General features: G+C 41.6%; 1 protein-coding gene and 1 long non-coding RNA gene across 2 annotated transcripts; one reads left to right on the forward strand and one right to left on the reverse strand.

The window, feature by feature from the left end:
• Positions 1-2,847: 2,847 nt before the first annotated feature.
• si:ch211-106h11.3 (CCN family member 1) lies at positions 2,848-12,451 on the forward strand. The gene is made up of 5 exons (XM_043235918.1): positions 2,848-3,033; positions 4,826-5,039; positions 7,288-7,692; positions 10,184-10,362; positions 10,986-12,451. The coding sequence occupies exons 1-5, from the start codon at positions 2,974-2,976 to the stop codon at positions 11,289-11,291; spliced, it is 1,164 nt and encodes a 387-aa protein (XP_043091853.1). The 5' UTR covers positions 2,848-2,973; the 3' UTR covers positions 11,292-12,451.
• On the reverse strand, positions 7,699-11,989 carry LOC122342126. Its single transcript, XR_006250527.1, has 3 exons — positions 11,852-11,989; positions 10,159-10,354; positions 7,699-8,525 (listed from the first exon to the last, which is right to left on the reverse strand). It is a non-coding gene; the product is annotated as an uncharacterized LOC122342126 (long non-coding RNA).
• Positions 12,452-13,542: the final 1,091 nt, after the last annotated feature.

Below are 13,542 nucleotides of genomic sequence, written 5' to 3' on the forward strand. Positions count from 1 at the left end.
ACTTTGGATTAAATAATTTAAAAAAGAATTACGTGTAATAAAATAGAACGACAGAGGAGCCGTTCAGATTGAATTTGGACAACAACTCCATTCACTTTTCTATGTGTCATGCAAAAGAGCGCAAAGGGCAGAACGCAACGTAAACGAGGTGGAACGGAAAAACGAGTTCAGTACGAACGGATGTCAGCACGACGACAACAGCGACGACCACCTTGAGCAAGAAAGCAACAGCACGCCCGACGTTCTAAGCGGTTGACCAATCACAACACCGCAACTCGTCAAGCCGACCAATCAGAGCGCATTGCGCTTTTCGGGAGACGACGCCTCATAGAAACGGGAGCCGAACGGAGCTGCAAGCCAATCAAAGATCATCTCGTTATTATCGACAGATGCGAGGTTCTGTAGTTGCCATAGAAATACTAGGCATCTCAGCATTATCCCAGATATAGGTGGTACACCTGGGCTAGGTCTACAAAATGTCTGTAATACACCAGATCGATTAAAGACGTCTAATAGCTTGTACTGTAGGCGTATTCAAGATGAGCAAACACCCTCAAAACACGTCTTGCCGACATCAAACACGTTCACAGTTCACAATGCCAAATTAGTGCCGCTCGAGAAAGCTATAAAAACATGTTTAATATTTCTCTTTGCATTTATTTATTTGCGTGTTTATTTTTTCGCACGTTTCTTAATTGTTATTATTGTGTAATTAACAAAATATATTTATTTAAAAAGTTTGTTGTGACTGTTCGTTCTGCAGGTGGCGCTGTGGCGCGGCGGGCGCGCGGGAACACACGCCTTCAGTTCTGAGGTCTGTTTACGCCTGCCAAACAAACACAGGTGCGGAAATAACAGGGATTTCTGGGATTTTTGCGGGCTACCGGTGGAAAGACGGGAAGGAGGCAGAACAAGGCGGCTCTCTGTGACACAATCAGCTGTAGTGTGTGTGTGTGTGTGTGTGTGTGTGTGTGTGTGTGTGTGTGAGGGAGTGAGTGATCGGTCACTACCGAGGGTGTGGCGGATCAAAACATAAATAAATAATTAAAATGAGTGGTGATTCTGGTCACCATGACTTAACTAATAGCGATATTTCATTGCAATGTTAGTTTTTTGATATGGTGCCTAATGCACGCACGAGTAGGCCTGCTTTTGTGTGCGTTATTTACGCTTCGAGTAGAATTAAAAAAGTGTGAAATGCGCTATTAGAAGAGCGTATAAAGAGCTGGGAAAGCATAATGAACACGCAGGTTAAATCTAGAATAACACGGCGGATGTGTTTTTACAAAAACAGCGTTTTGCTCTCCTCCATCGAGGTCGCAAAACACCTCAAAACACTGCTTTTAATGGTTGAAAACGTTTCCCGTCGCATCCTCTAACAGCATGGCAGGCATTCAGACCTTCTCGCGGGTCACGTGACCGCCTCTGTTTCCGGCGGTGTCAGGTGTGTGTTTGGGGAGTCAACACAGCGGTTCCTGTTCTGGGTTAAAAATAACCCAGAGACTAAAATTCCTCTCTCTCTCTCTCTCTCTTTATCTCGGTTGGTCTCGGGCCGGAGTGGAGCGTGTTACACAACCTCCAAAAGAAAGGCTCCTCAGTGGCCCTCTGCGGTCAGGAGAAGCCCTCTTCGCATTAACCAAAATATTTGGCTTGGTAGGAATCTGGAGATGTGATTTCAGACGTGTGATAAACCTCTGAGGTATTTCACCTGGGACTCTCAGACGGTCAGTGTCTTGGCTCTTTAAAGCTCCGGCGCGCAGATGTTTTCGTGAGCAATAAACGTCTCTGAAAATGAAACGAGAAGAACAAAAACAAGCTGTTTCTACTGCTTTTCCAGAGAGAAGAGTTGCATTAAGAAAATACACTTATATGACTCTGAAATGAAGTATTTGTGAGTTGTAATCGCTGGGTGTGTTTGGTGTGCTTCATCTCCTCAGGAGCCTGAATGTGTTCGCTTCTGTCTCTCTGTGTCTGTAAAGCTCTGCTCAGTCTTTCCTTAGACCTCCGGCCTCCATCTCTCACTGTTTTTTCCACAGACGTGTTTTTTGACGCTAGGCCGTTTGATCTGGTCCTCACACTCCTCCACCCACACCTTTTTTCTTTCCACATCCCTCCATCCGTCCTCCATGTGCAGCGTGCCGAGCTTTTCCACTCCCGAGGAAACAACTGAAAAAGTACATCAGAGTTTTACTTTTGTCGTGATATGTGTATATGTGTGTGTGTGTGTGTGTGTGTGTGTGCATGACGTTTATTTGCACGACATTTTCAAAAATCATGTTTTTGTTGTGCCGGTTAGCTGTCAAAAACATTGCATTTTCAACCTAATCAACATAACCCAACTGCAATTTGAGATTAATTGGAAAGCACAATGATTTTCGACTTCTCTGTTTGTGTGTGTGTGTGTGTGTGTGTGAGAGAGAGACCGTTGAATTCATATGATCTATCTCTCCATCAGTCTTTTCATGCAGGAAATCTCTTGCTTGTTTTTTGTGGCTGCGGCTCTATTAATGCTGCAAACATCACACAGCTGAGTGTATTTATCTAGCCTCGCACAAAGCACACAGCGGACAGAGCCATGCGTGTGAAAGAGACTTTAAAGCATCCGTAATATTTTTATTAAAACACGAGTCAATAAACAGCAGACAGCGGCTCCTCTCTGGAATGAAGCCGTTTTTATGAATGACTGCATTCATCGCCGGCCACGCCCCCGAGCGTTCAGAACCCCGCCTCGCCCGACAGGCCACGCCCTCTTTGGAATCCTAGGCGCGCGGCGGTGCTCTGATTGGCCGAGGGGGCGGGGCTTCGGACAAAATCACGGTCCCCCCGTATAAAGACTCACAGCGGCATGAAAACAAGCGTTAGAAACTCCAGTGCCCGAATCATTCACACGATCACACCGGAATAAACGCGCCTTTCTGGATTATTAACGCTGAGATCCTGCACTGCTCATTTTCTGTGGACACTGAGGGGTGTATGAGGAAGATGAGGGATTTAATGTGTGTGGTGGTGTTTGTGTTGATCGTCTGCACGACGGTAAGTCATAATAAACCTATTAAAAACAGACGCAAACATACCAGTCGTTATTACGTTATAATTATGCATAAATAACTGTGCAAAGCAAAACAAAAAATAATCTCCAGCACAAAACGATCCTGTAATTAGGACAATTTTTATTGGTCAACTACCCATGATATATATAGAGTATATATAGAGTGTGATCGTCCTCGTGGCTTCTGCTGTTCGGAAATAGACGAGCGCGGGCTCAAAATAACCACAGCACCACACTCCGGTCCCCATCTCGCTCCGTCCGCTCGGCTGGCCCCAGAACCGCTCGGGGAGGGTCCGAGTTATGCTTTGATCTCAGATCCACATATGGGTCCCGAGCGGCTCGGGCTCGCCTCCTCTGAGTCTGAGATGCCTGGCGCGGCGGTCATTCTCTGAGGGGCCGGCGGGGTATTTCACACAGCGATGGAGAGGCCGGGGGGAACAGGTGCGGCACTATCGGAAACCATCCCATGGAAATTGGCTTTAATGGAAAAGCCCTTTGGAATGGAGAAACGCTACTTTCCCAGTGAGAACTTACATTGTGGAAAACGTTCTCGTAACGTTGCCCCAACGTTATCCGAACATTCACTCAACGTTATCTCGTCTTTAAAAACGTTATACAATCATAAAATAAAGCAGCACATGAATGTCATACCTCATTTTTTTTCCCTTGTTCTTTTTTGGAATGTTCAGAGAACTTCCAAAAAGTAACGTTCCTTTAACGTTTGTGGAATTTTCACGTAACATTTTCAAAAAATGTAACAATGTATCAAAATGTGACCTAAGGATGCTGTTAATTGTAACCATTTTATCATAAATTTTCATTTAATTTTTTTTTTTTAGATACGTCACGCATTTTTGGACGTTCTCTATATTTAAAAAAATGGCAAAAATGAAAATAATTTAGTCATGGTAATAGCAATGTGCAAAAATATAAAGCTTATCCAAAATAAAAATAAAAAGTATTCCTTAAATATATAAATGATTTTGTCTTTATACACACACACATATATATTGTACACACACACTGTATACTACATAAAAAAACAACTATTTTGTTTAGCTTCGTACCAAATCCGGATGTAAGTTCATATTTCTTATTACACATTTTTAGTTTTGCCATTTTCGAACGTTATGTGTGACCCTGGACCACAAAACATCATCTGAATAAATGAGCTTTCCAAAATGCAACCGTTTCAAAATCTGGAATCTGAGAATGAAAAGATCTAAATATTGAAAAAAAAAAAAGAGAAAATTGCATTTACAGCTGTCCAAATTAAGATATTAGCCATACATATTACTAAGCAAAAATTAAGTTTTAATAAATATTTACAGTAGGGAATTTACAAAAGATTTTATGGGACATATATCCAAATATCCAAAAGATTTGTGTCAAAAAAAAACAAATGGATCATTTTGACCCATATATATATATATATATTTATTTATTTTATTTTTATTTTTTTGGCCGTTGCTACAAATATACCCGTGCTGCTTAAGACACGTAGTGAAATGTCAGATGAACATCCACTTAAAATGTCTATGAACAGCGTAGAATATTTTTTGTTCTGAAGGACATTAAAGACCAGACAACGTTGAAGAGCACTGTGAGAAACTGTTCAGTATTTATAAATAATGTCAATAAGTGCAGCCAATAAAACAAACTGGGCTACATAGAACGAGATGACAGATTTCTTTCTTCTTGGGTGAAGTATCCCTAAACGCTCTTAAGCGGTGTTCATCAGTCAGACTGAGCCGTGTGTGTGTGTCCGGCCTGCAGGTGCGAGCGAGGTGTCCGAAGCCGTGTGCGTGTCCCGCGGAGCGAGCCGTGTGCCCGCCGGGCGTCAGCGCCGTGCCCGACGCCTGCGGCTGCTGTAAGGTGTGTGCCGCCCAGCTGAACGACGACTGCCATGAAGACAAGCCCTGTGACCATCACAAGGGCCTGGAGTGTAACTACGGCAACGACGTGGCCAGTATCCACGGAATCTGCCGAGGTGAGGCAACCAAAAGCTTTGATGTTTGGAATCTCTAAAGATTTAAATTCATTTGCAATAGTGTGTGTGTGTGTGTGTGTATATATAACATAAGATAAAAATGATTTTTGTTACATTTATTTTTATTAGGATATATCATTTGCATATACTACAATATATGCAGTTTAATACGTATTAAATTAATAATGCAAATTTAAATATTTACTTCACGCACATGAAAATACATTTATAATGATTTTGCATTAGCGTTATCACAAAATATGATAGCGATGATGATGCAAATGGATTTAATTAGATAACAAGAAACAAAACATTTAAATCAAAAACAATACATTTAAATACGTTTTTATTAACCTACATATATAACAAGATATATTAATGCAAAATTAATTTAAACGTGTATTTTTTGTTTGGCTACTGGAAATTTCACCCCCCAAGAAACCTTGTAAAATGTCCATTTTAATATAGGATATATTGTCAAAAATATAATCAAAACGCTCTATACAATTATCGTGCACACATGTTGAAAAGTTTTGATTAATTCAAGTAACTTTCCATCACTAAATAATAATGAACTGAATGACAGAGGACTGATGTAGTTTGCTCATCCTGGGCTTCAGGGCTAACAGTTATTAAGACACACACGTTCATTTCCTCACATACAGAGGATATTTTGTGCACTGGGCTGGTTTCTATATTAAGTCAGTTATTTGAGTTGGACTACAGGGGGGTTTTAAGGGGCGTCTCGCACACCCAAAGACTATCTGACGCTCAACGACATTGTAAACAAGTCAAAATTCCACTCTGCCCTAAACATAGAGCCTCTCTCATAAAAGCAAAGGATAGAGTGTCAATCTCCGTTTAACCCCTTACTGTCACTCGGTGCAGGTCATCTTCTGGATAGGAACGCAAAGAAACTATTTGGAAGACGTCAAAATTAACGGTAGTTCATCTAAGGAATGCTAAGACATTTTTACTGGAAAGCCGCTAGCGTTTAACGATGGCATTACAATTAAAACGCAAATGAAACGACGTCACTTTCAGCAGCGGCAGCTCTTAAAAAAAATGGCAGCCAAATAACCTGACGTGATGTCTGTTAAACAAAGCTCCAAAAAACAAGAGGAAATCAATCACTTTTGTAGCTTGAAGGATCCGTCTGTATTTCATTTCAAATTAAATGTTTATTCTAAAAATGTTATGATGTTTTCTGACCTTAGATGCATTTGAATCTGGGGACTCCGACACAATAATAGGATGCTTAAAAAAAACTAAACAAACGACAATGTATAAAACGCTCTACAAGTTCACCTAAATTAGAAGTTGGTATTTTTCTAAGTCTAAAAAAAGTGTTCAAATTGAAAGCCTTCACTTATAAAGTAATGCTGACTTGCTACGGTCCATGGTTAAATGCTGGGGGAAAAAAAACAATTCTCTAGAGACATCAATAGTTTATTTGTGATACTCTCCTTGAGTCAAAATAAGATGCCAATACATAAATATCAAAAATATAGCACATGTTGGAAAACATTCACTGGAAAACCGAATGTGAAATTATTGCAATATAAAAGTGCATTTAAAAAATGTTGGGATGTAAATGTATAAATAATGAAGTGCCTAAATAATGAACGTTCTATTAACTTTACTTGAAGAACATTCTGAGAACACTCACTGTAAACCGGTACACCATTTTACACACTAAAAAAACACAACATTCATTTATTAACACTTCTGTAACTTTTTTTTTTGGTAAACATGATCCAAAATCAATATTTGAGCAAGTGCATGATGCTGAAAGCTATCTATCCCCTTACTTTATTCCCCTTCACAACACTAATCTTGCAACAATGTTTTTAAGTGGTACGATTAGGTTTTCGCTGGAAATTCGAGCTTGGCACCGCGTTATTATGCCATGTTTGTGAACATAAGCAAGGCAAGTATATATAGGTAATTCATGGTGCTTTACATAAAAGGAAATAAAATACTCAAAAAACAGTTACCACAGCAATAAATCTGATGATTTTAAATGATTTCAAAATTGAATAAAAATTTTAATAAAACAACGCTTATTGAAAAAAAAAAACAATATTCGCGTGTAGCCTTTATTTGCATTTATTTGCAAATATCCCGAAGACAATCCTTGAAACATTCGATTCCACAAGTAGCTGCAATTCCAAGCTTCCAACCAGACTAGCTTTCGCCTGATTTTAACATTAATCGCCTCCGCTGAGTCTTTCCCTTGTCTTTTCAGCCAAACTGGAAGGCCGCTCTTGTGAATACAACGGCCGCATGTATCAGAATGGAGAAAACTTCCGCGCGGGCTGCAAACACCAGTGCACCTGCATCGACGGGGCGGTGGGCTGCGTGCCCCTGTGCCCCACTGATATCCCTCTGGCGTCGGCCTCCTGTCCCGCACCCCGACTGGTCAAAATCCCCGGCCAGTGCTGCCTCAGCGTGGACTGTCACAGCGAGTCCTCCGTCCTCCCGCCGGTGTTCAGACGGCCGCAGCCGCCTCCGTATCTGTTCCCCGACCTCCACGCCTACAAGAAACCCCGACCGAAGCCGTACCCCCGCAAGCCCAAAGACGCCCTGAGCAACGAGCTCATAGAGCTGGAGAAAAAGTGGGAGAAACCACGCAGCCGAAAGCATTTGCCAGGTGAGGGCGCTGTTCTGTGTGTCCCCACAGCGTTTGGTAACTACGACTCAACGCGTCTCAAAACATGCAAATATTGGGAAAAGGTTCGGTTTTTCGGTCATTTAAACTTTCGTATATTCTAGATATTCTAGATTCACTGGACGTGATTAGCGCTTACGGCTCACGAAAGTCAAAAGAACAGCATCTCGAAAATGTTGTCTGAGTTTCATTAAATGGCCATTTCTAGAGTTTACAGTCTGGGTATCTCTCGCTCTTTAAAAACCCCAATAATGGGGAAGACTGCTGACTTGGCAAGGGTCCCCGGAGACAATCACTGACGTCCTCCACCAACAGGGCAAGTCACTGCTGAAAAGAGAGTGTTCGCAGAGTGCTGTATCAAAGCATAGTAAATGCAAAGTTGACTGAAAGGAAGAAATTGGGAAGGAAAAGGTGTTGAGCTCAAGCTCGAGAACGCTGCATCAAGAGTCTTCAGGAAAAGGGCTGCCAAGACACTTCTGAGACAGAAACCACACCAGAATCATCTTACCTGAGGAGAAACATGTCTGGACTGTTACACGGTGGTCCGGGGCGCTCTTTTCAGGTAAAAGTAAATTTTGCATTTTGTTTGGAAATCAAGGTCTGGAGTCCAGAGGAAGTGTGGAGAGGAACAGAATCCAAGCTGCTTGACGTCCAGGGTGAGGTTTCTGAAGTTGGTGATGGATAACGTCTGCTGGTGTTGCTACATAGTGTTTTATCGTTGTTGCCGTCTACATGGAGATTTTGGAGCCCTTTATGCTTCCATCTGCTGACAAGCTTTATGGAGATGCTAATTTCCCTCAGACAACGAGCCTGACCTGAGAGAAAGACAAAGAACAGATCCGGCAATCCAGACGAGCTGAAGCCTCAGCAGAGCTAGAGTTTGTGCTGAAGGAGAAAAGAACATACTTTAACGAACTTGAACTTCTCTGTTTTGTAAATCTTTCGTCCGGGAGCAGGATTGGGCACCACTGATTTTAGGAAATGTTTCTAATATTTTGAGATACCGGACTTTTGACTTTCATGAGTCGTAAGCTCTAATCGTCAAAATGGTAACAAAGCAAAACAAAACAAAACTTTTTTATAAATTAAAAAAAAAATTATGTTTTACTTTTACATGCAATGAATCTAGAACATATGAACAATTTTTTTTTTTCATGCAATGAATTATTTATTGGATGCAAAGCAGCATGACAGTTTTGAGTAACTTGTAAATGCAAGCCTATTTAAAAGGCCATTCGTTTAAGGAAAAATCTGTATTTTTTTAACTTGTTTGAGATATTGGGCTATTTTGCTTCCACTATATGTCCTCTTTCAGACTACAGGGGTTTTTGCATCATTGATATGATTTAAGGCAAGTTCACACCAAGAACATATAATAACTATATTTGTGTCGAACAATATCGTCTGTTTATTATAAGCTCAAGGGCATTCTCAAGCATGTGAAAGCAGGATTGATTCTGTATGGTTGTCAGTGTTTTTATCGTTCATATAGTTATGGTGTGCACGCTGCTATTCTTTAATACTGAGAAGGATTTTTAGATCTATCTTTATAGTTATCTTTATCGTTATTGTGCGTGGTGTGAACGGGCCTTTACACAACATTTTATTCCAAAAACATAGTGAAACATGTGTCTGAAAGTATGTTCTAAAAAGTGATAAAATTGCATAAAAAGACCCTCTAAAGAGTACTGCCTCACTGGCTATCTATACACACATTTTCAGAAAACGTGCAAAACAATTTAAGATTTCAGATGCAAAAGCCTCTAAGCGCCATTTTAAATTTTCCTCAATTTTTATCAGGCTTCTGTTACTCACTAGCAATAAATAGGCTGTTTTTATTGCCATTTAAATTAAAACAACTGAACATAAACTTAGTAGCCAGATAAAACCTACCTGAGATCAACCAGGGCTGTGATTATATATCTATTAGCAACATTTTCTCCATATATACTTGGCGCCAAACGTGGATACATTGCAATACTCCAAGTTAAACTACATGAAAATGAAGCCTTAAAAAATTGTTTTAGATTGCACTTCAAGGTACAAAAGTGTGTTTTCCACGGCTTCAGCTTAACTATAATAACCTTGGCTCAGGCTGTGATATCGCCACCATCAATGACGTCTGTTTAGCGCGTTTACATAAATCAACAATTAAAAATAGTGCAGCAGAGTGCGAGAATGTGCCCTGTGTGAACGCCCCCTTTGGCTGCCTTTGGGTTTCGGTTCAATTAACAATCGCTCCCAATGTGAGCTGTGGCGTTCCTCCCGCGTGCGTTTCTGTGTGGGGGCCTGTGTTTAGAAGCCCGCTGCTTCTTTTCCAGAAGATCCTTGTGAACCAGCCCCACACACGGTGCCTCTGTCAGGCAGCTGTTTCCCTGCGCGCCGTAATCACTTTCTCTGTGCGTCAGTGTTCCCTGTTGGCTGAATGGTGCCTGTGTGCCGACTTACCCCAATCTCTCTCACTTCTTCCTAGCATGGAAGCAAGCCGGACGGCAATGTGTTGCACAGACGACAAGCTGGACGCCTTGTTCGCGCAGCTGCGGGATGGGCGTTTCATCTCGGGTCACCAATGAGAACGCGCAGTGCAAGCTGCTGAAGGAAACCAGACTCTGCAGCGTCCGTCCCTGTAGTTCTGTGGCTGTGCCTATAAAGGTAAACATGCCTGAGATTACCTGCAAAATAACCACAAGGTCTGATCGGTTCATGTTGAGAAATCATACTTGCTTCACCAAAAAGACCCGCTTCTAAACTACATGTTTATGTTGGTGCACCAGCGCCAAACAGGTACTAACCAATATGAAAGTCCGTAAATCTAAACCATGCAACCATCGTTTGGCTTTTTAGTCCAGTTTCACAATGGAAATGCTGCTCTTGCAGTCTGTTTTTAACATTATATATAGCCTTGCTTATTCTTGAATATTATTAGATATTAGGAATGGTACATTATAAATGCAATGTTTACACTCATAGTACAAATGTCTAAGCTGTGTAGGGAGCATGTCGATTGGAACACAGCTCACTTCTAACGAGCTGATGATCTGAATCAGGTGTTTTAACATAGAAAGATGCGCAAAATATAGAGAGCGGGGGTATGCGAGGCCTGGTATTGAAAATAGCCAACACTTTCTTGAAAATGAATGGCCACTACACTAACGATTTCCATTTTTAGTTTAAAATGACGTCGCATAGGCCCCTCGGCCCACTTACATTTTCGCCGCACGCTTGTTTTCCGTTGCAAATGCGAGTGTAACCTGCTTTTTATTTTCGTTCAACAGAAGGGGAGGAAATGCTCTCGCACCCAAAAGTCTCCAGAGCCTCTTCGCCTGCGCTACGCTGGCTGCCGCAGCACCCGCCTCTACCGACCAAACTACTGTGGGACGTGCCTGGACGGGCGATGCTGCTCGCCCCGCCGCACTCGGACGGCCCCCGTGCTCTTCGCCTGCCCCGATGGAGAGCACTTCGAGAGGGCCGTCATGTTCGTGCAGTCCTGTAAATGCAACGACGAATGTGGCCACCTGAACGATGCGGCGCTCCCGCCCCAACGCTGGCTGTACGGCGACATGCACAAGTTTCTTGATTAACGCCTCGTTTGTCCAAAGACCCGCCCCCACATCTTTCCCCATTCAATAGAGTAGCGTTTCGAAGTGTAACTCTGAGTAGACGCCAGGCCGAGGCCTTATTATAACGCAAATCCATGTGGAAAAAAGGGCAATTTTGGGTTTCCAATCCCTTGTGCCGAGAGCCTTAGTATAGATGTGCTTACCGCCAGGATCCAGGATGGGATGAATCCCAGTTGTGAATATATACAATGGATTTTCTGATTGACTGCTCCTTACCACGAACAGTAATGCATTCTGAGGCACCTGTATCTCAATAAGACTTAAACAGGTTTGAAGGAAAAACTTGCCTCAGCGGGACGCTGGTTAGATGCCTAAATGTGGTGGAACTGACTCTCAGCTTCACAAGCTGGTCTTTACTTCTTCTTTAGCGAATGCTTTGCCTCGATGTTCAAAGAACAGCCGGCAAACACGAAGGAAACTCAATGGGAAGTCGTTTTAAGCTACCCAAGGTTTGACTCAGCTGCTTGTGGACTCGATGCTGAGATTGATGGTTTCGTGAGCCCATGACTCCATCAACTCACCGAGGGATATTTGCCAAGTGCCGCCGCTCCCTGGCGTCAAAATGTCGGCTCCTCTGCTCCCGGCTAATTACAATCCTCTTCTTTGGGGGCAGAAAGAAACCCAGTAACCCTTTGGTTTGCAATAAAAATATGTTTAAAACACCAGCATCTGATGTAAACATGTAATTTGAAAGTAATGGGTGGGATGGTTCCTTCAAACGCTGGTCTGTAATCTACCACGTGATGGCAGAGCCTCGTGCAAATGGCACTGGTGTCTGTGTGTTTTATAATGCTGCAGTCTCTATTTCTGCCTGGCATTGGTGCATGAACCAACGGAGGTGACGTCGCACCATCTGCCCTGAAGAATGAGAGTTTGAACAGGCTTTGAGACAAAAAAAACTACATTTTGAAGGAAGAAAGCATGCGGTCACTAAATAATTGTGCTACTTTTTTTTTTTATTTAAGCTCCATCTCAAATGAGTAAAATGGCATACATTTTACATTTCAAATGCCATGTTTATAAAAGCATTTTTTTTTATGTCGTGGAAAGGCTGAATAAACTGTCAATTACATGCTGCATGTAAACTTAATGGAAATAAACCCCTTTCTGTTGTTTTGTGTTAAATAACTGTAATAATCTGACGCTAATCAAATCATTAGCATAGGTTCCCTTATGTTGGACAGTTGTACCAAGGTTATTCAAAGACGGAGGCGCGAACTTAGAGTTCAGGAAATTGTCACAAGTGCCTAGATAATTTTTAATTTTACATTTTTTAATTTCATCATGCCAGGTACTTTGGTAATTAAAGGAACACTCCCATTTTTTTTTTTAGAAATAGGCTCATGGTCCAACTCTCCCAGAGATAAGTTGAGTTTTACTGTTTTTGAATCCATTCAGCCGATCTCCAGGTGAGCAATAACACTTTTAACATAGATCATTGAGTCCAATTAGACGAGTAGCATCGCGTTCAAAAATGACCAGAGTGTTTTGATGTTTTTCCTAATTAAAACAACTCTTCTGTAGTCAGGTACTAAGACCGGCGGAAAATGAAAAGTTGTGGTTTTCTAGGCTGATATCATTGCACATGCTTGCTGCGATGTTATGGCAGCAAACTTTGATTATTACGCCGGAATAAGAGTATAGTTCCTCAACTTTCCATTTCCTGCCAGTCTTTGTACACGATAGAAGTACAGAAGCTTTAAATAGGAAAAACATCAAAACTCTCTGGTCATTTTTGAACGCGACGCTACTGGTCTAATTGGATTCATTGATCTATGCTAAGCTATGCTAAAAGTGCTATCGCCAGACCCGGAGATCGACTGAATGGATTCAAAAACAGTAACTTTTAAAAGTTAATTTAAGCAAAGAAATATTACCTCTGAGCACCTCATAGAGGGTTTTCTTTCCATCTGGCTTGAAAACAGAGACAATCTTATGGTCCCAATGTGCGTTTGTGAGATTCTTCACCCGTTTCTTTAATTACCAATCAAGCATTATTAAAATCTGATTTAACCATAGCCGATGTCTCAGGAAGTGAGACATGTTAGCAACCAGCTAACATGCGATTAAACTTCATAAATACAGCAAAACGAAAACATTTACTTGGATTTGAGTCTGATGGTTTTGTATAAGTTCCTCTCACTTGCTTTAACCTCATAACACAAGACAACCACTCAGCGTTCAAATAAACTGGCTTTTAAAAACGATTTGC

The sequence above is a fragment of the Puntigrus tetrazona genome, chromosome 3, assembly GCF_018831695.1.
Source record: "Puntigrus tetrazona isolate hp1 chromosome 3, ASM1883169v1, whole genome shotgun sequence".
Taxonomy (NCBI): Eukaryota; Metazoa; Chordata; class Actinopteri; order Cypriniformes; family Cyprinidae; genus Puntigrus; species Puntigrus tetrazona.